This window comes from Cebus imitator, unplaced genomic scaffold, assembly GCF_001604975.1.
Source record: "Cebus imitator isolate Cc_AM_T3 unplaced genomic scaffold, Cebus_imitator-1.0 Scaffold522, whole genome shotgun sequence".
Lineage (NCBI taxonomy): Eukaryota > Metazoa > Chordata > Mammalia > Primates > Cebidae > Cebus > Cebus imitator.
The window spans coordinates 808,834-830,395 of record NW_016107837.1 but is presented as its reverse complement, the minus strand read 5'-3'; the positions used below and the strand labels follow the sequence as shown (position 1 = coordinate 830,395).

Below are 21,562 nucleotides of genomic sequence, written 5' to 3'. Positions count from 1 at the left end.
TCATGACCCTGTCATCTCATGCTTCCAGTTGGCTTTGGTGTTGGATGATTTTCAGAGTGGTGAACCAATGGTCTCTGAGGGACCTCACCTGCTGGTCCCAGGGGTTGTGGGGCTCAGCTCTGTCATCAGCCTACGTTGTGACCCAGATTCAGCTGGGCTTTCCAGATGGTCCTTTTCCATCAGTTGTGACTGACTTCCACCATTAACTGGTGTTTATGTGGCTGCATCGTGCTGCCATGACGACTCTGCTGAGTGACCCAGAAGATGTGGTCATTGGTTCAGTCCTCTCTGTGATGTTCAGTGCATGACCAGATGTGAAATAAACTGGACAGATTGGATGATATGTCACTTTGTCACTATCGTTGTCATAATTCTGACTTTTCAACTGTTCTTGATATTACAGTGGACTAAAGAGGATGGACATAGAACTTCCACCTCTGCTGTCCCTAACCTGTTTGTTCCATTGAACACTAACCCAAAAGAGGTCCAGGAGATGAGGAACAAGGTGCGTCCTGCGTCGCTACTCATTGGGGGCTTGGGTGTGGGATTGGAAGGGATGCCCGCTGCTTCAAGGGGAGGGTGTGCTTGCTTCTAGCAGAGGACATCTGCTGCTGTTGCCACTGTTGTAACTGAAGCCATCTCTTCACACTGCTGCTGTTCTACCGCCAGTGTGAAATGTCAACAGCAGACATTTTTTGGGCCCTGTTGATTCTTGAATGGATGTTTTGCTCACAGGTCAGAATTGGAAGCTGCAAAACCTATTCTTAGCAAGAGCAGACTGCTGTCCCTGACTCTCAGGGTTTGTTCAAAGACTTGTGAGTGGCATTTGGTGTATCAGAGCAGGTGCCCTGCCAGTGCTCATGTCACTTGACAATGGACATGCAGGGAATGCCTCCACCAAGTTAATGACAGTGAGAGATATGTGCCCTGCCCAAGTATCTGGAAGGTGTGGGGAGCTGGGAATAGTCTCCATCCCTGCAGACCCATGCCCCACTAAGCAGGCATGGCAGTCACTCAGAACACATGGGGCCATCCTGCCTGTATGGGGCAGGGGGAGACCTGAAGTGTAGTTTCCATGTGGCTGGTGCCCAAGGGGACAAGCAGCATGGCTCCCGGGCAGCATAGCTGCTCAGGACCTTCATGTGTGCTTCTCCTTCCCGTCCTCAGATCCGAGAGCAGAACTTACAGGACATTAAGACGGCTGGCCCTCAGTCCCAGGTTTTGTGTGGTGTAGTGATGGACAGGAGCCTCGTCCAGGTGAGAGCCCAGAGTGTCTCTGACATTAGTGGGTGGTGGCTGTGTGACCGCCTGCTGCAAAGTTGCTCTGAAATTGAGAGAGTGACTTTATGAGGTAAGTATTCCAGGCAACCAGTTACCTTTGTTAATACCTCATGATGAAAAACAACTCAGGCACCTTTCCTTGAGTTCTAGATGGAGCAAGCATGCTGAGGGCTATGTCCACCCCTCTGGTCCTACCCCTTGTAATGCATGCATATGTGAGGGTGGCGCATACGCCACTAGCTTTGGGGCTTAGATTCTGCCTGGGTTCAGCAGAGTTCTGTGTCAGACGCTAGGAGAGGGTGGGTTTAAGGGACTCTTGTTTTGATACATATTGCTGTCTGCAACAAAGTGCTGCTTGGGTTGGAGAGGAGTGGGTGCCTGTAAATGTGGTGCACATTTACACACATTTCTACAGAATGACTACCTTGTGGCACATGAAGATAATTGTGTAAGTAGTTATCTCTGAAAACAAATATGCCACCTGATGCCTTAAAACCTGACTCTGCAGGGGTAGATGATTGTTAGATTTGGCCAGCCGTGGTCCTGGTTTCGTGTTCAGTGTCTGCACGTTCCGCCATCATCACCGCCACATTTACTGTTGACAGCTGTCCCTGCTGCATGCTCTTAGCCAGCCCCATCCTGTGCTCTCAGCTATTTCACAGGCTGGGCCTGGTGTGCTCTGGTGACTCAGTTTACTGTTTCAGGACGCACCTCTCTCTGACTGTACGGAAACTATCGAAGGGCTCGAGCTTACAGAGCAGACCTTTAGTCCTGCTAAGTCTCTCTCTTTTAGAAAGGTACTCACTGCCCTATCCTTGACTACCTGTTGGTGCGCCTCGCTCCCCTCCCCTTCTTCCCCTCCTCGTCGTCTCTGCTCTTCAGGCATTAGTTACTGAAGTAGCTTCAAGTGGATCTTTAAATTATTTGTGAGATTGTACAGAAGGTTCTGTTCTGCCTACTCAATTCTTTCTTTTTTTTTGAGACGGAGTCTTTCTCTGTTGCCAGGCACCAGGCTGGAGTGCAGTGGCGCGATCTTGGCTCACTGCAACCTCGGCCTCCCAGGTTCAAGCAATTCTCCTGCCTCAGACACCTGAGTAGCTGGGACTGCAGGTGCCCACCACCACGCCCCGCTAATTTTTGTATTTTAGTAGAGGCGGTGTTTCACCATGTTGGCCAGGATGGTCTTGATCTCTTGACCTTGTGATCTGTCTGCCCTGGCCTCCCAAAGTGCTGGTATTACAGGCATGAGCCACCGCACCTGGCGTTGATTCTTTAATGAAAACATTTGATATGTGGTGTGATAACAATTTACAGCATTCTAAGTTGTTGCTGAGAAATGGCCAGTCTGAGCAGTGGGGTGCACTTCTGCACGGGACTTTGGTCAGTGCATATTTTGTGTTTCAGGGTTTGCCTTTTCCACGATGCTGACTGCAGACAGGCTTTTCTGATCAGTCCTTTGGCAGTGGCCACTCCCGAGTGCCCTTCCACCCTTGCTGGTTCAACTTTGACTGTAAATGTCATGAATGTAGCCACTGAAGGTTGTATCATTGAAAGATGTCATTTTAGAGGAATGGGAATTAAGACAGGCTTTGTCAGCCCTTTTTGATAAAATGTATTTACTTTTACCTCAGAAAAACCCTAAATGACATTTTTAAATGCTGCAGAGGAGAAGGACTTACGAGAGTTTGAAAGCACACGTTGTAATTTCCCTCTGTGCATGCACATCTGGCATGTGCAGTAGGTGGAACGTCTGTCTGGGCTAACCAACCCACATGGAAGGAAACCTTCCTGAGCATTTAGGCTGCTGGTGTGCAGGAGTTGGTGCCCAGGGCAGAACATGGCTGGCTGCATGGTTGAGAATCTCAGCTGAGATGTGTGTTTATCTTCTGGTCAAAGGAAATTTCCAGAACTGTCTCTTTCACTTGACACACCTTTACTGAGATGTATATGTCACTTTAGTGGAGCTCCAGTTGCCAGATTGGAGCAGGTTTATAACGAAGACTCTGTATTCCTTTCTGTAATCCCTGCTTATAACATCATTTTGCATATTTACTTATTAATTCCACAGGTCCTGTTTCCCCCTATGCTTAGAATGTATTTTTGGCTGCCGTTCTTGGAAGAACTTCTCAGAGCAGGGGAGAAAGATGACTCTGCTTGTCGCTTGTTTTTCGTATTTTGGCACTTTGTTGTGGTCTTGTCAGTTACTCTTTCTCTCAGGTGTGTGAGAGCCCAGCTGGCCTCCTGTGTTGAGTCCACACACGGGGCAGCACTGACATCCTTATTAGGGCTCTCCAGAAAGCAGCTTGGGTCTCTGTGTTCAATCACCAGTTACAGCTTTGTGTGCTGTGTCCCAGTGATGTTCAGATGTGGATGTGTGTCACAGTCACCTGGGTGCTTCCTGAAAAGAGGTAGGGTCACCACCTTCTGAACACTGTGCTCACTGTGAGTGGTGCATCCAGATGTGATTAGCAGAGAATACCACTGTACACTGACCCCAGAGGAAGAGATGTTGACCCCCTGTACATAAATGCATATTCCAGCTTTTTGTTTTCTCTGCCTGCCTATTTCTGAAGTTCACTTTTGCACCCTTGATCTTTATCCCACACTGGCTAAAATATTCCTCTTTTTTTTTTGGTGAGAATGTGCTTTGGCACCATGGGAGTCCTTTACTGAGCGATTTTTCCACTTCCTTTCATGTGGACCTCAAAAAGCAGCAGTATGCTCCTTTTGGAACATGGCGCTGCATGTTGGGAAGTTGAATTTTTCCTTGACCAAGCAAGGAGGACTGTGTCCCACACACTCCTCTCTAGTGCAGTGAGCATGTAGATGCCTGCTTCCCATTTGAGAACCCGAGGAGTGAGTATTTGGGACTTAGGAAGCTGGGGCTTTTCTGGAAAGCACTTTCCTTTGCCGTTCATTTCTCTCTCACTGGTGACAGCCATTCCCACAGTGCAGGTGTCGCCTTCTGACAGAAGAAGGGACAGTGAGTTACAGTTCAAACAGCAGTTCTAAGCCCAGCTGAAGGCTGTGTTGACTTTGCTTTGGGCGTCATAACATGTAACCTGAAATACATATATATATATATTGTTGAGACAGGGTCTTACTCTGTTGTCCAGGCTGGAGTGTGATCAGGCTATCATGGCTCAAGCAATTCTCCCATCTCAGCCTCCTGAGTAGCTGGGACTACAGGTGCACATCACCACACCTGGCTAATTTTTGTATTTTTTGTAAAGACTGGGTTCCACCATGTTGCCAAGGCTGGTCTCAAACTCCTGAGCTCAAGCAGTCCATCTGACTCAGGCTCCCAAAGTGCTGGGATTACAGCATGTGAGTCACCATGCTTGCCATACCTGAAGTAATTTTGGTTTCCTTCTGAATTTAATTGCAGGTGAACTGAGGGATTAGAGATGAAGGTGTGAGTCTACACTGCAAGCTGTTCAGCTCAGGGAAGGGCTCTGTGTTCCCATGGGTACCTCATCAGGGGCTATGTTCCCTGCCATCCTTCATGCTCTGTGGTAGAAGTGCAGAAGGGCAGTAAGCCCACCCCTCAGACTCTCTCAGTGACCTGTGTTGAGCACCTAGCCTATGCATGGTCCAGCACTGGGAATGCCAGTCCAGATCCAAGTTAGTCCTGCTTACAGATGAAAACCTGATACTCAGAGAGGTTAGCTGCTAGTGCAGGTTGCACAGCCTCAGTCAAGTATGAAAAGTTTACTGAGCCTGTGTTTTGCTTTAGAGCCTCGTCATGTGACAGGGAGGTGAGAGGTGTGGCAGGAGGGGAAGCTAGGCACATCCTGGTTTCTTGCCTGGGTCGTCCATGAGTGGTGTGTGTTTCTCTGCATCTCAAGCATTGCCCTGTGTCCTTTCTTCCAGAAGAATGTGATTCTCTGTTCCCGTAACTGGTCTTGACAGCAGCTTGGCCCTTAGCTGTGGTGTTTGGAGGAGGGAGCTCTTCACCACTGGAGGCAGGGACCTGCTGTGCCTTGGGCTTCAGCTGTCTCAGTATGAGATAGCCCCACTTGTCTTTTGGGTCATCAGAATTTGGAAGAAGGGATTTAGTGTCTCTGTGGCAGTGGATTTTTATTTTTATTTTGAGAGAGCATCTTACTCTGTTGCCCAGGCTGGAGTGCAGTGGTACGATCACAGCTCACTGCAGCCTCAACTTAGGCTGAAGGAATCCTCCCTCCTCAGCGTCCTAAGTGGCTGGGGCCACAGATGCATGCCACCACACCTAGCTAATTTTTAAATTTTTTGTAGAGACAAGGTTTCACTGCGTTGCCCAGGCTGTTCTTGAACTCCTGGGCTCAAGCAGTCCTCTTGCTTTGGCCTCCCAAAGTGCTGGGATTATAGGCATGAGCCATGGTGTCTGGCTGATAGTTGATTTTTCTTTTTCTTTTCTTTTCTTTTTTTTTTGAAACAGAGTCTCACTCTATCACCCAGGCTAGAGTGCAGTGGCGCAATCTTGGCTCACCACAACCTCTGCCTCCTGGGTTGAAGTGATTCTCCTGCCTCAACCTCCCGAGTAACTGGGATTACAGGCACCCACCACTACGCCTGGCTAATTCTTTTGTATTTTTAGTAGAGATGGGGTTTCACTGTGTCGGCCAGGCTGGTCTTGAACTCTTGACCTCAGGTGATCCGCCTGCCTCAGCCTCCCAAAGTGCTGGGATTACAGGTGTGAGCCACCATGCTTGGCCTGATAGTTGATTCTTAATATTTTATTTCTTAACTATTTGTAACCATTTGATTTAAATGAACTTAAGCTTTTATCTCATATCACCTTCCCATTTCATTGAAAATGATATCAGGATGCAGGTGTAGCCAGCCAAACTGCCGTTGCTGGGATGGCATCTCTAGAGTGCCATCGTGTGAGGGCTCTTAGCAGCCGTTAGCCCAGCAGCTACTTCTTCAGATAGTGAGGCAGGCCTCTGGTCAAGGGAAAGACTTGGCTCGGGCCACAGAGCTAACACATGGCAGACAGGACTCAGCTTTCTGTCTTGGTGAGGCAGGGTGGCTTCCACAAGAAAAGCCAATGGGCCTTGAGTCAAGCTTGATTTAGAAGAGGGTTCCCCTTGACCTGCTGACTGTCGAGAGTCTCCAGGCTCCTTGGCAAAGGTTGCCTATTCCAGCAGCCCATCCGTCCCTCCCTGGGCTCTATGTCACTGGTCAGTCATGGAGTGCCCCCAGACACCGGGTATGTGGTGTGCCAGGTGGTGACCACTCAGCCTATCCCAGTCAGTCCAGGTTCCCCTGTCTCTGCTTGAGGAGCAGTCGGCCCATGTGAGTTGAATTTCCGGAGTCAGCTGTGCTAGGATGCTCTTCATCTCAGTGTTCACCCCTCACTGAGAGGAGCACTGAAGGACCAGGCCTGGCGTCCAAGTGATTGTGGATTCTCCTGCTTTGATTTGGTTTTGGAAGCTGTCATTCAGTCATGTGCCTGTGTGTGAGTGTTGGGGAACTGTCTAAGAAGTGAGCTCCAGGGAATTTGGGGGACATTTTCCTGCCCCTGGCCCAGCCAGGCTGCACTGTGGGCACAGCGCTGTGCTGGGGCAGGTGGGTGTGAGTGGACCGCAGCCCCTGAGGCCCACCCAGCCCACTGGGCCTGCCTGCAGGCTCTGCCTCCTGCTTGAAGATTGGCTGTGGTCTGTGAGTGCCTTTGTGCTTCGCTTCGCTTTCTTTTTTTCTTTGGTAAAATTTTCACAGTTCTCCAAATTCCTCAGCTAAACACTGGTGTCTTGGGACATTTTGTTATCTCTCAATGTTTTGGGATATGTTCCAGGAACTAGTTGTCAACTAACCATAGTCAAAGGAACAGAACTTACCTGTGCTCTTAGAACATAAGCAGTTCTGAGCATGCCCTATGCTGAGTGTTACAGCTCATGACAGTTTGTGATGTCATGAGGAAAATACTGACTTTCAAACAGTAGCAGGAAAGGGCCTCTTCCCCGGTGCCCGTCAGTGAGGAGCGGGCACCCTCCCGGAGGTGCTCTGTGCTCTTGGGTCTGCACTTGGGCTCTTGCTTCTGAAACCTGGAGGGCTCTGTAGGGTTTCTTCTGCAGTTAGCGTCTGTTCCTCGTGGCACTGACCCGTGTTTCCACATATACCACTGAAGGCTGCAGCTCAGCCTAGGCCTTGGGTCCATGGCGGTGCAGTCTCAGTGGTGTCTGCTCCTGGAAAGCCTCCTGCCCCTATCCCCCCACCCCACCTACAGCCTGTCTGGGAGGAGGGAGAGTCCCTACTGGGCTGGGCTCCTGCAGACCAGATGTCCCTTTCATCCACAGGGAGAGCTGGTCACAGCCTCCAAGGCCATCATTGAGAAGGAGTACCAGCCCCATGTCATTGTGAGCACCACAGGCCCCAACCCCTTCACCACACTCACAGACCGTGAACTGGAGGAGTACCGCAGAGAGGTGGAGCGGAAGCAGAAGGGCTCCGAAGGTGAGTGCTTGTGATACTGGGCACGCCCTGGGAGCTTCTCTGTGGTCCAGGTGCTGGCTGTGGGTGTGGTAAGAATAGTCACATGATCAAAGACAAACCTTTTGTTTGGTTAAGACCAGATCTTTATTCAGTACTCATTTCCAAGCTAGTCACTTAGGCCAGAATGGAAGAAATTGCAAAGTTAGGCACACTTGTGAGTGGCCCTGACGAGGAGGGACAAGTGACTTGTGGCCACTCATGAGCATCTGTGCCCCATACTAAGACACGGCAGGGCCCCTCTGCCAAAACATGACTGGGCCTGAAAATGTTCCACCGCGGCCCCATCCAGCAGCTGTGGTGAGGCAGGGCGAGAGGAGACAGCAGCAGCGAGGGGCCACCCACAGAGCTCGTGGCTGGAGGGCACTGGTCCTTCTCCAAGCACATCTGTCCATGTGGAGTGATCAGAACATTGACAAGAGAATTCACTAATTTGGATTAGTTAGTAGGAAAGCCAGCCTGAATATATTTTTAAGAGACATCTGTCTCTTTTACGAACACTATTTCTGTCTATTGAAACCTCACTGGGGAAGCTCTGTGAAGCGGGAGAAGTGAAGCTCTGATTTCCGCAGACGGAAATCAAACCCAGTTGGTTTGATTCATTCATGCTCATTGTGGCTGAGCAGTCATCATGCCGGGGACATGCTGAGTGCTGTCGTGTGTACATTTTATTCGCAAAGTGGGAGATAGGGCATTTTCCCCCAGTTGGAGCAGAGGAGTAGAGGACTCGGCCGCAGGGTGGCTCTCAAGAACAAGGTGTTGTGTGGCCCTAATTTGGACAGAAGTGCACTCCCTTCCTCACTAAGTCTTCAGTCACAGCAGTCAGCCCCAGCCTCTGCAGGGGGACGCTCTGAACGGCCTTACTGTGCTTGTGTGTAGGGCTGGGGGTTTCTGATAGAAATCCTCTTTCTCCATAAACCTCGAGGGTCCCCCATGCAGGTGTGATCACAGGCCTAAGGGTGAACGTGCTAACTGCCGTGGCACATGCTCAGGTCCCGTTAGGAGCGGCTGGTGCAGCCTGTACTTCTCCTGGCAGCTCACTGACAAAGGCAGTCAGTTGTCAAAGATGGGCAGTCTTAAGTGAAGGAAAAGGAGCGGCTCTGGTGTCAGACCCTCACAGAGCTGGTGGTTTCAAATGTCAGGGTTTGAAAAGGAAACGTTGAGAACTAAGGAGAGAAGCAGGTCTCCAGTGCCTCTTCCTTGGGGGCTCTGGTGGCTTAGCCGCTTTTCCCCCAAGCACCCTGCTGCCAGCCCTCTTGTTCACTAGGCACTGAGCGCCTTGGTGCTGGCACCAGGAAGACCCAGGGGCACAGGGCCTCCTGCCAGGAGGTTCCCACCAGCATCCTCAGGGCCGTAAGCTTCAACTCAGGTTTTTACTGAAACCTAAGTATGCTTCTCAGCCCTCCCAGGTCAGCCTTGGTGGAGCCACCTCAGTGTGTGGGACTGACCCTTGTGTGTTGCCCTCCTGGGCCACAGTCATCCTGGGAGCTAGGCACTCCTTCTCAGATGACCTCTTAACTGTTTTTTGTCTTATTCTAGACCAGCCACTGCATTATGTAGCTGTTACTGAAATTTGAGTTATGCAAAAACTGTTGCTGTTTTTTTTTTCTGTTTCTTTTGTGTGTGTGTGTGTGTGAGAAAGTGTCTCCGGATACTGAATTGTTTTCTAGTGTTACACTCTTACTGTTCAGGTCTTCACACATACCAGGTCCTGAAGCTGGTTGTCTCCCTCCAGTGAAGATTTGTCTGAGCCATTGATAGAACTATCTGCCTTAGAGTGAGAACTAGAGGTAGTCAGCTTGAGCTGTGGGTCATGTGGCCTAACCCTAGTTCCTGTGCACATGCGCATAGACATATGTCTCTCCTTTGGAGTCTTCTGGGATCTGAGTAACCAGATTGTTTTTAAGTCAAACAAGATACCTGGAGTTTCCCCTGCATGTGTGAGGCTCCTTCAGCAGGGCTGTGATGGCAGCTGAGTGAATGGGGATGGCTCTGGCCGTGCTCTGTGGTCACAGAGCTGTCAACAGCAGAACCCACAGGAGATCTGATCTGGCCCTTGGTGTAGGGTGAGGGGAGTGTGTGCCACAGGGAAAATGCAGACTGGCTGTCAGAGGCCAGCACCTTTTCCTGGTTCAGGCTGTATGCATACTCAGGTAGGTGGTATGACAGCCTTTTTATGGACACCTGGCTTCAGGAAGGTAGCTAGCTGCCAACGAACGTGGTACTTGGGAAGGTGAGCCAGCTGTTAGGGTGGGAGCTTGGGAGCAGAGACCCTGGGAGGTCAAAAGGGTGGTGACAGCTGCTTGTTCAAAATGTGAGACCTGCTGATCCTAAGCTATTAATCTAGACTTCTTAAATAAAGATGGAGATGGAAGGAGTGAGGATAGTGCTGATCCATATTCTTCCCGAAATGAGAAGTGGACTTGGAATTTTCTATATCCAGGATCCTAGTTCCCATTTTTTCTTCTGGTCCTTATTAGCATTTTTCACTTTAAAAAATAAAAATATGCACTACAGTTGCCAAGTTTAAATTATTGGGATAAAACGCCCTGCCACAGAAGTAAAACCAAAATAATGCTCATGTGATGTCCCTTGAGGTGGTGCGTAGGGGCTCAGGACCCTTGGCCCCCTGCTAGGCAGGGAGAAGGCAGGGAGGGAAGGGCTCCCTACTCGCACAGGACAAGCAGGGATGGGCCAGGGTGCATCATCTGAGTCCATCAGAGGCAGCTCTGGCAGATCCTCTTTGGAATAAGAATAGAAATGAATTTTTTCATTTGAAGTTGGTTAAGTTTCTCTGAAACTCACTTCAGTCAACACCCATGTCACAGCTCGCTTTATCCTCTCTTGGTAGGACTACGGGAAAGTGTTGAGAGAGCCCTGCCTTCTCAGAGCGCAGCTGGGCCGGCTCCTGTCTGGCATGGAGGTGGGTGCTGGCCCATGGCGCCCACAGCTCCTACCATATCCTTCTTGCTTCTCCGCAGAGAATCTGGATGAGACTAGAGAACAGAAAGAAGAGAGTCCTCCAGACCAGCCTGCGGTCCCCCACCCGCCTCCCAGCACTCCAATCAAGCTGGAGGAAGGTGAGCTTTGGGTGGCAGTGGCTGCCCCAGTGTGGGAGGGTGCACGGCTCGTGCGCGCTGTGACTCAATGTGGCGGGAGTCGTGTTAACACCAATGCAGAAGTGTGTGCTTGCATCAACGCCAGGATGTGACACCTTCTCTCTCCTCCTGTGTTGGTTCTGTCCTGGGTAACTCCAGGCAAGACAGATTTGTAAGTGAGCTGTGACCAGGTTGGAAGGCCGACCTCAGGGGTCGGAACCCACCGTGGTTGCTGGTGTCCGCAGTGCCCGTTGCTCGCACACACCTCATGCCGTGTTGTCATGCAGACCCCACCTCCGGAGGTGCCCTCCGCTGTGTGAGCCGCACGCCGGCTGTCTCGGCCACCGTGTGTCTGTGGCGTGTGATCCCGGGTGTCTGTCCCTTGGTCTCGTACATCTGTGTCTCTCGTGAAGCCCGTGGCCCTGCCTTTCTTCTTCTGTAACCCGATGGCTGTGACTGAATGCATAGATTCTCTCCTTGTGCTTTTTCTTCCTGTGGCTGCATCACAAACAGGAGACGGCTGCGCTAGAGAGTACCTGTTACCCTAGTAAGTACCGCGCCGCCTCCGCTCTCCGCCGGTGCCCTGTGCTTCGCCTCATTCTCCTGCTGCTTTGTTGTTTATTAAGTTTTGTTTTCTGTTTATTTAAAATAAAAACAGAAAGCCCCTTTTTTGTACCCAGTCCCTTGGAGGCCTTCCCGGAAGCAGCTCAGTCACCTGAGCACTGTGCTGCCTTCAGCGGCAGAGGGCGCCTCCCTCGGGACCTGTACACACCTAGGTGTGCCGCTGGGGCACTCTGGGCCTCAGAGGTTCTTACCTCCGGCCATAGAGGGTCTCTTTGGATTGCTTGGTGGGAGGGTTTTACCCCATTGGATCCGACGTAAGTGCAGCTTAGTTCAGACAGGGTGGGGCTCTGCCACCTGCTGCGTGGGGTCAGACTGCTTTGGACCTTTGCTGAAGCTGAGACTGGGAATTGGAGGTGGGCAGAGGAGCGGATATTGGACGATTTTAAAGCAGTGAGATGTTCATTCAGATGATAGGTAGCTCTCCAGAGCGAGCACTCTGGGGCAGCCTCCATCCTAGCATCAGCCGCACCGTGCCCAGCAGAGCGGGCCCCACCTCCTCAGGGGAGAGGAGAGGCGCCTGTGTGCCCACAGCCCTCTCCCCGGCCCTTAGGAATGTGTGGCCCGGAATTAGCACAGGCAGCTGGTGGGGTGGTGGCGCTTCCAGCTTCCCACAGGTAAAGCACTGAGGGTTTAGGGCTGGGGCCTCCTATGCTGCTCCTAACCGCTCAGCTGACTCCCCCGGCCGTGATGTGTGGCTTTTTAAACACTAAACAGCTTGTGGTGCCTAACCTGTCAGTCGCTGGTAACTTTGTAGGCTGTTTACAAATGGACAAAGCACGTGCCCGTGTGAGTGTAGAAGGAAGGTACCCCCAGGTCGTGTCCTTAGGGTCACTGTGCTCCCTCACAGATGTCCACTCCTGATGCTGGCTGGAGTTTTGGCCACCACTCCTTGCCTTACAGGCCATCTCTTTCCTTTTAATTAACTTCCAGCCTAAACGGCTTTTTGGATGTTGACATCACACACGTGCGTGGGAGTTAAGCACGATTTTCTACTGGCTGTTTTGGGGGAGACCAGGTGTTGTAGACCCAAGTTTAGACTTAACTTTAAGACTCCTAATACATGCCCTTAGCCTTCTCTTCACATGATGACAGCGAGACGTCCTACTTTAGCTGTCCTTAGCTCATGCTGCCGTCTGTCTTTCCGGCGGGGGCACCCAGGCTGGGACGGGGTGTGGTCTTGTCAGCACACTGCCCACCAGAAGGAGCTAAAAACTGCCCCAAGACCAAGTGTGTGTTTTGTGATACTGGCTCCATCCAGCCTTACAGTAGAGTAGACCATATTTTAAGTTTCTTGTCAGTAAAAATCCAGAGTAAAATGGCAGTTTCCTGTACAGGGAGCCCCCATCTCAAGCTGCCCGTTTTGATCTGGGCAGGAACCCTTAACCCCATCTCTCACCTCACCCACCAGACCTTCTGCCGGAGCCGACTACTGGAGACGACAGTGATGCCGCCACCTTTAAGCCGACTCTCCCCGATCTGTCCCCTGACGAGCCTTCAGAAGCACTTGGCTTCCCAATGTTAGAGAAGGAGGAGGGAGCCCATAGACCCCCAAGTCCCACTGAGGCCCCTACTGAGGCCAGCCCCGAGCCAGCCCCAGCCCCAGCCCCAGCCCCGGTGGCCGAAGAGCCTGCCCCCTCAACTGCCGAGGAGGGGGCTGCTGCGGACCCTGGCAGTGATGGGTCTCCAGGCAAGTCCCCATCCAAAAAGAAGAAGAAGTTCCGTACCCCGTCCTTTCTGAAGAAGAGCAAGAAGAAGAGTGACTCCTGAAGGCCCTGCGCTAACACTGTCCTGTCCGGAGCGACCCTGGCTCTGCCAGAGTCCCCGACTGCATCTCGTGCTCTGTCCTTGTGTAATGGAATGCAAAAAGCCAAGCCCTCCGCTAGCTAGAGCTCCCCTTTACGTGACCAGCCCTGTGCGTCCCAAGGGTTGACCGAGTGTGTGCTCTGCAGCCCCGCCACACCCTGCCCCTTACCCTCTCAGCCTCAGCTTCTGGGGAAGACGTGCTGTCCCCGCAGGTGGGAGGCATTAAGTCATGGTTCTGGCTGGAAGGTCCTAGAGGCTTCTGCCAGTTTTGGCGACAGGCGTCACCCTCGAGTCTTCACCTCTCCCGCTGTACCACCTGTTAGGAAATCACATTCCGTCTCTGCTTGGCTTCCCCTCTACCCTAAGGTCTCAGGTGACGGACTCAGACTCCTGGCTTCATGTGGCATTCTCTCTGCTCAGTGATCTCACTTACATCTATATACAAAGCCTTGGTCCCGTGAAAACACTTGTGTGCCCACCAGCGGCCTTGAAGAGGCAGGTCTGGGCCAGATGCTGGGCAGGAAACGCCCGCAGCAGATGGGCCTGTGTGTACCCAACACGACGCTATGCATGGTCTGACGAATGATCCCTCGACCAGAACCACATTCAGGAGCTCACAGTTTTTTCACTCGGGTCTCTGGATTCCTGTCATAGGGAAGGTATATCAGGAGGGGAAGAGTCTTTTCTAGAATTTTCTTTCAGCAGGTTTACAATTTAGCTTACATTTTTGACTGTGAACATGAACAGGCTGCTTTTTGCTTTTTTCTTTCCAGACCCCGCAGCAGAGCACTTTTCACTTACTTGGGGGAGGTTTCAGGGAATCTGTTCTCACCTTAACTCGGCCAGAAAGATGCCCTAGTTGTGGTAAAAGGTAACTTGAGGTGGAGAGTGGCCCTGGGGCCTCTCGACATCTCCATCCTCCGAGCGCTGCTTGGCTAGTAACTGTTACTCTCACTTCCCTGGAAAAGGGCTCAGAGCTGCCGAGCAGCAACTGGAGGGTGATCCATTTCAGGAGCTGCCCCAGTACCAGCCTGACTAGGTGCAGGCAAGCTTGTATGGGACAGGCCCCTGGTAGAGCTGGTGCCAGATGTAGGCTCAGGTCCTGGGCACGATGGGCCAAGCCACTTTGGGTCCCACTGATTGGAAGGCCGTGTGAGCACTGGGCTGCCGCATGGCACTGACCGCTGCCTGGAGCTTCTCTGAGCCGCAGGGCCTGCTGCGTGGGCAAGCGTGCTGCTTTTCTTATGTGTTGTTTTGTTGCCAAGGCAGAATGAAAGTCCTTAACCGTGGACTCTTCCTTTACCCTCCTTTTATCCCTTCCTTTATCCCACATATGCAATGACTTTTAATTTTCACTTTTGTAGTTTAATCCTTTGTATTACAACATGAAATATAGTTGCATATATGAAAACAGACTTGGAAGGACAGATCCTGAATGTCCTTTCTCCATTGTAACATGTTTTACTCACAAATAAAATTCTTTAAGCAATTTCCATGTCTAAATCTGGGAAGCAGTTTTACATTTTAATTTGTTCCCAAGTTTGTCTCCTGCGCCGAAAGGAGACCTCTCGAGTGTTCGTGTCTTGATAAAATGTCATCTGCAGCTATGGGCGCGGGAAGACATGCCAGCCCAGCACTCCCATTGTCCCTCCCCATGGGAAATCAAGGTGGTCAGAGAGCTGCTGGCCTGTCCTTGTGCCATGGTCCCAATGTCACTGTCACTGTGTGTTCATGTCTGATTGGGAAGGCTCTGTGCTGGGGACAGCTTGCCAGGGTGTGGGGCACACTGCCAGATGCCACCTAGCCAGGGCTGACCCCAGCCTTGGAGGGGCCTGAGTCCCCAGACTGCCACTGTGCAGAGGGGAAACAGGGTCTCGAAGAGCCTCGGACCCTTCTGGTCAGTGGAGCCATGCATTCAGCTCCAGCGGCCTCTCCTGGTGAGGGCAGCGAGGCATGGCTATGTATGGAGAAAGCCACTTGGTATAAAATAGCTGCTTTATTTTGTCATCAGAAACCTGGTACATAGTTTAAAAAAACAAACAAAAACCCGGACAGCCTTGCAGTGCTACCGCTCGGAATCATAAAGGAGTGAGCCCAGAGGAGCTGCCGAGGTCTCCTGCCAGGGGGCCGGCCCCCACCCACTGGATCTCTCTGGACTAGGAAGGAGGTGGGTCAGGCAGTGGGCAGGGGCCTAGCCCAGGCTTCCACTCCCTGCCTGGCGCCTGCAGCCTGGGAGCAATGGCTCAGCTATTCAGCCTTGAGCATCTGTGCCGGACAACTCAGCTTCCGCAGGAGGAGGAAGGGGAGCAGGAAGAGCCCAGACCACGCGGTGAAGCAGGCCTGGGCCCCGGCCAGCCAATACACTGTGGAGAGACATCGGCGTTACCCAAACCCCGAAGGGGCTGGCACTGGGGAGACGAGAGCAAGTGCCCAGCCGCCAGCCTGCCCCAGCACCATCCTACACCCTCACCTGAGGCAGCCACCAGGGGCCCCGCAGCCCTAGCCAGAGCACCTAGGCTGCGCAGTGTGCCCATGACTGTGCCCTTCTGCCCTGGTGAGCCTGTGGGGAGAGATGTAGTCAGGGCCACTGCCCTTCTCCCACCTGGGTGGCTTCAGCCGAGGGAATGGCGCTCACCATAGCCGGCGACCACAGAGGACAGGCAGGGCACCACAACTGCAGCAGCTGGTGGGGGACATCGGGGAGGTGCCAGTCAGCCCAGGGGAGGGTGCATAACCCTGCCCCTGCTGCCCATCATTGGATCCCCTGCCAGGGCAGGTCCACTCACCAAAGGAGTAGAGCAGCAGCCCCAAGCCCAGCATGGGCAGAGAATGGCCCCAGCCGATGAGGAGGAAGGCAGGCACCAGCAGCAGGAGGGCCTGCGGGTGGGCACAGTGGCCTCAGCATAGCCCACACCTTGCAGGACTCGGGACCACCTGCCACCCGATTTGGAGGAAGCTCCCTACCCGCTTCACAACCGCGACTTCTCCGCCAGGGTGGATCCGCCGGGCATAGGCACCCTGGATGGTGGCCATGGTGAGGCCGATGAGGAAGAACATCTTCCCCTGCTGCAGGCTGGGAGCGGGCGTGTTAAGTGCCCAGCCCTAACGGCTGACCCTGGGGCAGGGCCACCTGGGGCAGCGCCAGGGCAAGAGTGGCTGCCAAGGCTTCCTGGGGGTGGGGGTTGGGAGGGTCATCCCTGAAGCAGGGGGCGTTAGCAGGGAGACAGCAGGCCATCCCCAGATGGGGACCCACCTGCTGAACTGGAAGCGCTGGTGTGTGAGGAAGCTCAGTGTATACTCCAGGCCCGAGAACAGGAAGAGGTAGAGGAAGTAGACGAGGCCCAGGCGGCGCAGGCTGCCGAGCCCTGGGGAGAGGTGGAGGGAGCTGGGAAGGACTCCACACGGGCAGCCCAGGGGAGAGCAGGCTCCACACTTGGGTGGGTCGGGTCCTTACTGTCTCCAGCAGGTGGGTCATGGCCACGAGTGACAGCGGAGAAGCGCAACAGGGCCAGGGGGCTGAGCAGGTCAGCAGCACCGCGGAACCCCAGGGCAATAGAGGGTGCCTGTGGGGATGGGATTTGGAGAGCCTGCAGTCCAGGGACAGACGCCGCCTCTGCACCTCACAGGGTGCCACAAGGAACTGTGGCCTCAAGAGCCCCAACACCAGGAGGGAACAGCCCAGCCTCCCTGGCATCTGGGGCTGGCACACAGGGGCATCCTTCAGAGCTATGGAACCAAGCCCCCAGCCCCTGGGCCTGTCACTTCAGACCACAGCCCTACCCGTTTCTCCACGGGCAGTGTCTCCGGCAGGAAGCAGAAGATGAACAGCAGGTCGGAGGCTGCGAAGAGCAGGGCAAACCAGGGTGCCATTTCTACGGGCAGGGAGGCTCCAAGCATAGGGCCTAGGGTGAAGCCCAGAGAGAAGGCCACCCCGATGACTGCCTAGGGAAAAGACCACCTGAGCTGTGCAGGGAGACCCCAGGCCCAGAAGTCCCCACCCAGACCCCACAGGTCCAGCCTGTGCGCTTACCATGCCTTGACTTCGGGCCAGAGGCGAGCCCAGGTCAGCAACGATGGCTGTGGAGAGGCTGACGTTCCCCTTGCTGATGCCCCCAATCAGCCTGGAGGCCAGGAAGGCCGCAAAGCTCCGAGAGGTGGCCCAAACGGCATATGAGGTGGCCACACCCGTCTGCCCAGGGGCAGGGGCCAAGGGGCATGGGTGGTCACTTAAGGCCAGGAGTGGCTCAGAGTGGGGCTTGGCAACCCAGGCAACACCCCTCAACCCTGCCCTATTTAGAAGCATCTGAGGGGCACTTGAGAGCAGCTCCTTGAAAGCCTGGCTGTAGGACAGGAGCCACTAGTCCCCCAGAGAACCCCTTCCAGGATGTGATGAGGGCCAACCAGTGGCCGTGAGTGGCCCACAGCCACCTCCCTCTCCCCACTGTCCCACCTAACCCCATGGGGCTTCCGGCTGGGTGGGTGGGGGCTCCCTCATGGCACCTAGATCCAGAGACATACCAGGGACAGCAGCATCATGGGGCGCCTCCCCAAGCAGTCAGAGGTGGCCCCAGTGAGGGGTGCAGAAAGAAACTGCAGGACAGAGAAGGCCGAGCCAATGAGACCTGAGAGAGAGATGTCACCGTCATGGGGCTGCTTTGCACCACGAGCTGTGGTCTCAGGGTCCTCAAAGCCAATGTTCAGCTCCATCCTGAGGGTCCAGCTGTGCTGAGCCACACACAGGCCACAGCCCTTGAGCCGAGGTGGCCCCAGTGGAGATAAGAAAGGATGTGGACATGACACGCAGAGGCAGGGGATCATGCCCAAGAGCCAGATGTGTGGGCAAGGGCTCCAGATTGATGCCAGCCCAGGGAGTGGGAAAGGAAGGACCGAGAATTGAGAAGGGGCCTGGTCTGGAGATAAGACCCTAGAGGGCCTGCCAGGGGCACAGAGCCAGCCATACCTCCGAACAGGACGCTGTTGTACCTCTTCTCCACTGGCATCCCGATGGCGTTGGCAAACCAGTCCACCCCGCGCTGCCAGGAGCCATAGAGGGGATCCTAGGGGATGAGGAGGCACAACAAAGGCTGGGGAGGTCCAATGGGCCTGGGGGCCTGGGAGCACTGTGGGCTGCAGGGCAAGTACTCACGTGGGCACGGCCATGGCTCTCCAACAGCCCGGGCAGCAGGGGCAGCAGCAGCGTGAAGGCCAGGAGATCCAGCAGGAGGCCAAGGAAGATGACGGTGACCACGCGGCGTTCCGGCGGCTGCTGGCGGATGGGTGGGCGCGGGGTGCAGCCTCCACCCCCTCCCCATCCCATGGTGGCTGCTCCAACCTGGCCTGGCTGGGATGCGGCACGTCGGGTGAGGGGGGAAGCTGAGTCCTGCAGGGCCTGCCATACCCCGAGCCCTGACAGCCGGCGAGCACCCTACATGTAGGGGCTGATAGCAGGGGCTCCGGCCTACCCGACACAGGGGCCGTTCTGGGCTGCGCGATGCCCCCGCCCCGACCCACGCAGCAGGAAACGAGGGCTTCGGGGGTTGTGAAAGAAATCGCAGCCGCAAAGGCAACGGTCCCGAGGGACCCGGATGAGGACGTCGCGGTGGCGGCCCCACCCCGCCTCACGGCCACGCCTCCCACGCCCTCGTAACAGAGCGGGAGAGGCAACTTGAGGCCGGGGACCCGAACCCCAACCCCAGCCCTCAGGCCCACACCCAGGCCCCTGGCCCAGGCTCGGCCTCCTTGATGGGGACCATAGCGTACACGCCGGACGCGGGAGCGCCCCCAACCCCGCGCGCCCCCGGTCCCGCCCCCCACAGCCGCCACCCCACACGCCCCCGGTCCAGCTTCCCATCCCCGCGCGTCGCCCACCCCACCCACACCCACACCCCGCGCGTCCCCGTCCCGCCCCGCACCTGCCGCGGCTGCCTGCTCGGGACCGACGTCGCGGAACTCAGCGCCAGGTACGCTGCCGGGGGCGGGACGGCCACGCCCGGCCACGGCACGCCACGCCCCGGAAGTGACGAACTTCTCGGTACGTCCTCTTCCGGCCGGAGGCAGTGACGAGTTCGCGTGAGTCTCGCGACTCGCTGATCGGCTGTGGATTAGCAGCGCTCTGACCCAAGCGGAAGCGTTGTTGGGGCGAGACGGGTCCCGCGTGACCCTGAGGCTGAGACTCCCGGCCTGGCCCCCTTGGGCCCACGCCACCCGTCCCGCCGAGCGGACTCATGGGCCTGAGGTGTGGGTGCGCGGCCTCCAGCGAGCGCCGGCGCAGCTCTGCCCCACGCCTTTGCGCCTGCGGGCCTGGCCCTCCTCGTGGAAGAACCGCGGGGTTCGGGGCCCCACCCCGGGGGCTGACTCCTGCCACACGTACAGCGGCGGCCTCGGGGCGGCACAGCCACTCTGCTCGGAGCTCGTGGGCTGACCCGCTGTCTCTGTGCAGCTGCCTTTTCTGTGTCTGCTGCTGAGCCTGAAGTCCCAGGACAGGCGGCCGAGGAGGAAAGATGGTGTGAGTTAGGTGGGCAGAGACAAAGCCACAGGACCCGGTTGGCACCTTTTCGGCGTCCTGGGCCGGGGCCTGCAGCCCTGCTCCCTGGGTCACCCGAAGGAGGAGCTGGCGCTCTGGCTGGGCACAGAAGCACCTGGCCCAGCGCTGGAGGAAACGGTCCCCCTCGGCTGGGGGAGCTTTGGGCCTGGCTGCTGCCCGTGCCCGTGCCCGTGCTCCAGGGCCAGCACACTCACGGAACCGCGCCGACGCTTGGCCTGCAGCCAGCCCCCACCTCCCTCCCACCTTCTAAAATGCCCGCGGATCTCTTGTGGCGGACCCCAACAAGATACACATGGGGAAGGGAATCAGGCGGCACACATTCTGCCTAATAGATGCAGTTTTCCACCTGTAGCCAAAAAGACAACCTGTTATTAGCTCTTTCCCCAGAGGACAGGCATCCCTATGAAACTGCCGTTGCAGAATTGTAACAGGCAAAAGAAAGATCTGACCTAATCAGCCGCATCTTGCTTATAACCTCCAGGCTGTCCTTGTTCATTCCTGGGCATAGGCTGAACTAACAACTTTGGGAGGAACTTAGTTTAAGACGAAGATGCTAACAGCCCTTTCCCAAAAGAAACCTTTCCTGGGGACTAGACTCCCTTTGTGGGACTAACAGATGAGCCACAAGGTTAGAAATTATGGTTTAGGAGTCATGCAGCTGGAGGCTGCAGGATTCTGACCCTCCCCAAACTGTTGCTGGGGATTAACATCACTATTGTAAAGCCCAAGATGACTGCTTGAGATATTTTGCGACCCTCCCTGTGCTTGATGAATCAGCTGGCACCATCTAGGCTCTTCCGATCTTCTGACCCCCACCCAGAGAACAGCTTCGAATCCCTGATTTCATTTCTGACCCAGTCAGCACTCCTGACTCACTGGCTGCCCCCACCCACCAAGTTATCCTTAAAAACCGGCACTTTTAGACGCACGAGGTGGGCGGATCATGAAGTCAAGAGATCGAGACCATCCCGGCCAACATGGTGAAACCCTGTCTCTACTAAAAATACAAAAATTAGCTGGGCATGGTGGTGCGCACCTGCAGTCCCAGCTACTCGGGAGGCTGAGGCTGGAGAATTACTTGAACCCGGGAGGTGGCGGTTGCAATGAGCTGAGATCACACCACTGCACTCCAGCCTGGTGACAAAGTGAGACTCTGAAAAAAACCCCTCTAATCCCCAAATGCTCAGGGAGACTGAGTAATAATAAACTCTAGTCTCCCGCACAGCTAGCTCTGCGTGAATTACTTTTTCTCTATTGCAAATGCCCTGTCTTGAAATTGGCTCTGTCAAGGTAGCAGGGAATGTGAACCCACTGGGTGGTTTCACCTTTATCCATGCTTCCAGGTGGATCACCTGCCCTCTTCAATGCTGGCACGTTCTGTCCGGTAATGGATAACAAGGCCTCAACGGAGAGTCTGGTGCGTGATCTGGTCCTACTTTTTCCTGTCCTGTTCTTTTCCTCTTTGCTTGGACAGTTTGGCAGCTGTCCCGAGTGCAAGGGCTTGGCAAATGAAGTGGCAGTGGCCGTGTGGCAGAGAAAATGTGTAGGTGGGTGAAACCCTGCAACCATTGGTGTTAACGGCATCCTGGGCCTACACAGGGACCAGGGGGATAGCCAGCCAGCCTAGCTGGTGGATGTGACAACCCTAGACCCTTCTAGGTTTGTGGACCCACACATCTGCCAGACCTGTTCCTGAGCTATCCTAGGGAGGCTGGGTAAGATGCCTCTGTCAGCCTGG

The 21,562-nt window shown here is 54.7% G+C and overlaps 2 protein-coding genes across 27 annotated transcripts in view; one reads left to right on the top strand and one right to left on the bottom strand.

Annotated features, from left to right (window-relative positions):
* Positions 1–14,772, top strand: part of ADD1 (adducin 1) — a 95,359-nt gene extending 80,587 nt beyond the window's left edge. For 4 of the 23 annotated variants that reach the window (XM_017514299.2, XM_037733396.1, XM_037733398.1 and 1 more), the window contains 6 exons: positions 404–505; positions 1,168–1,257; positions 1,986–2,078; positions 7,563–7,719; positions 10,737–10,835; positions 12,886–13,244. In XM_017514299.2, coding sequence (XP_017369788.1) covers positions 404–505; positions 1,168–1,257; positions 1,986–2,078; positions 7,563–7,719; positions 10,737–10,835; positions 12,886–13,244 — 900 coding nt within the window. Of the gene's footprint in view, positions 1–403; positions 506–1,167; positions 1,258–1,985; positions 2,079–7,562; positions 7,720–10,736; positions 10,836–11,366; positions 11,402–12,885 lie in introns of those variants that run through there. The other 19 variants (XM_037733407.1, XM_017514303.2, XM_037733400.1 and 16 more) reach the window with 12 other exon arrangements.
* A 484-nt stretch (positions 14,773–15,256) lies between these two features.
* MFSD10 (major facilitator superfamily domain containing 10) lies at positions 15,257–19,272 on the bottom strand. Of its 4 annotated transcripts, none has more exons than XM_017514317.2 (12): positions 18,427–19,084; positions 18,264–18,337; positions 17,799–17,870; positions 17,311–17,469; positions 17,061–17,222; positions 16,735–16,843; positions 16,534–16,645; positions 16,245–16,353; positions 16,067–16,157; positions 15,916–15,963; positions 15,751–15,840; positions 15,257–15,643 (listed from the first exon to the last, which is right to left on the bottom strand). In XM_017514317.2, the coding sequence occupies exons 1-12, from the start codon at positions 18,674–18,676 to the stop codon at positions 15,528–15,530; spliced, it is 1,392 nt and encodes a 463-aa protein (XP_017369806.1). In that variant the 5' UTR covers positions 18,677–19,084; the 3' UTR covers positions 15,257–15,527. The 4 variants fall into 4 exon arrangements, with proteins under 4 accessions (XP_017369806.1, XP_037589337.1, XP_017369804.1 ...); XM_017514315.2 differs by adding an exon at positions 19,193–19,272 and having other exon boundaries at positions 15,258–15,840; positions 17,799–17,902; positions 18,241–18,337; positions 18,427–18,621; XM_017514318.2 differs by having other exon boundaries at positions 15,266–15,643; positions 17,799–17,902; positions 18,241–18,337; positions 18,427–18,865.
* Between the last annotated feature and the right edge of the window lie 2,290 nt (positions 19,273–21,562).

Bases quoted from the DNA above. Each gene is read 5' to 3' on its own strand.
- MFSD10 (XM_017514315.2), bottom strand. From the start codon at position 18,597: ATGGGATGGGGAGGGGGTGGAGGCTGCACCCCGCGCCCACCCATCCGC. The intron at 17,470-17,798 runs GTATGTCTCTGG...GCCCCTGGGCAG, and splicing joins CCATGATGCTGCTGTCCCTG to ACGGGTGTGGCCACCTCATA. The intron at 16,844-17,060 runs GTAGGGCTGTGG...CCATCCCCACAG, and splicing joins CACTGCCCGTGGAGAAACGG to GCACCCTCTATTGCCCTGGG.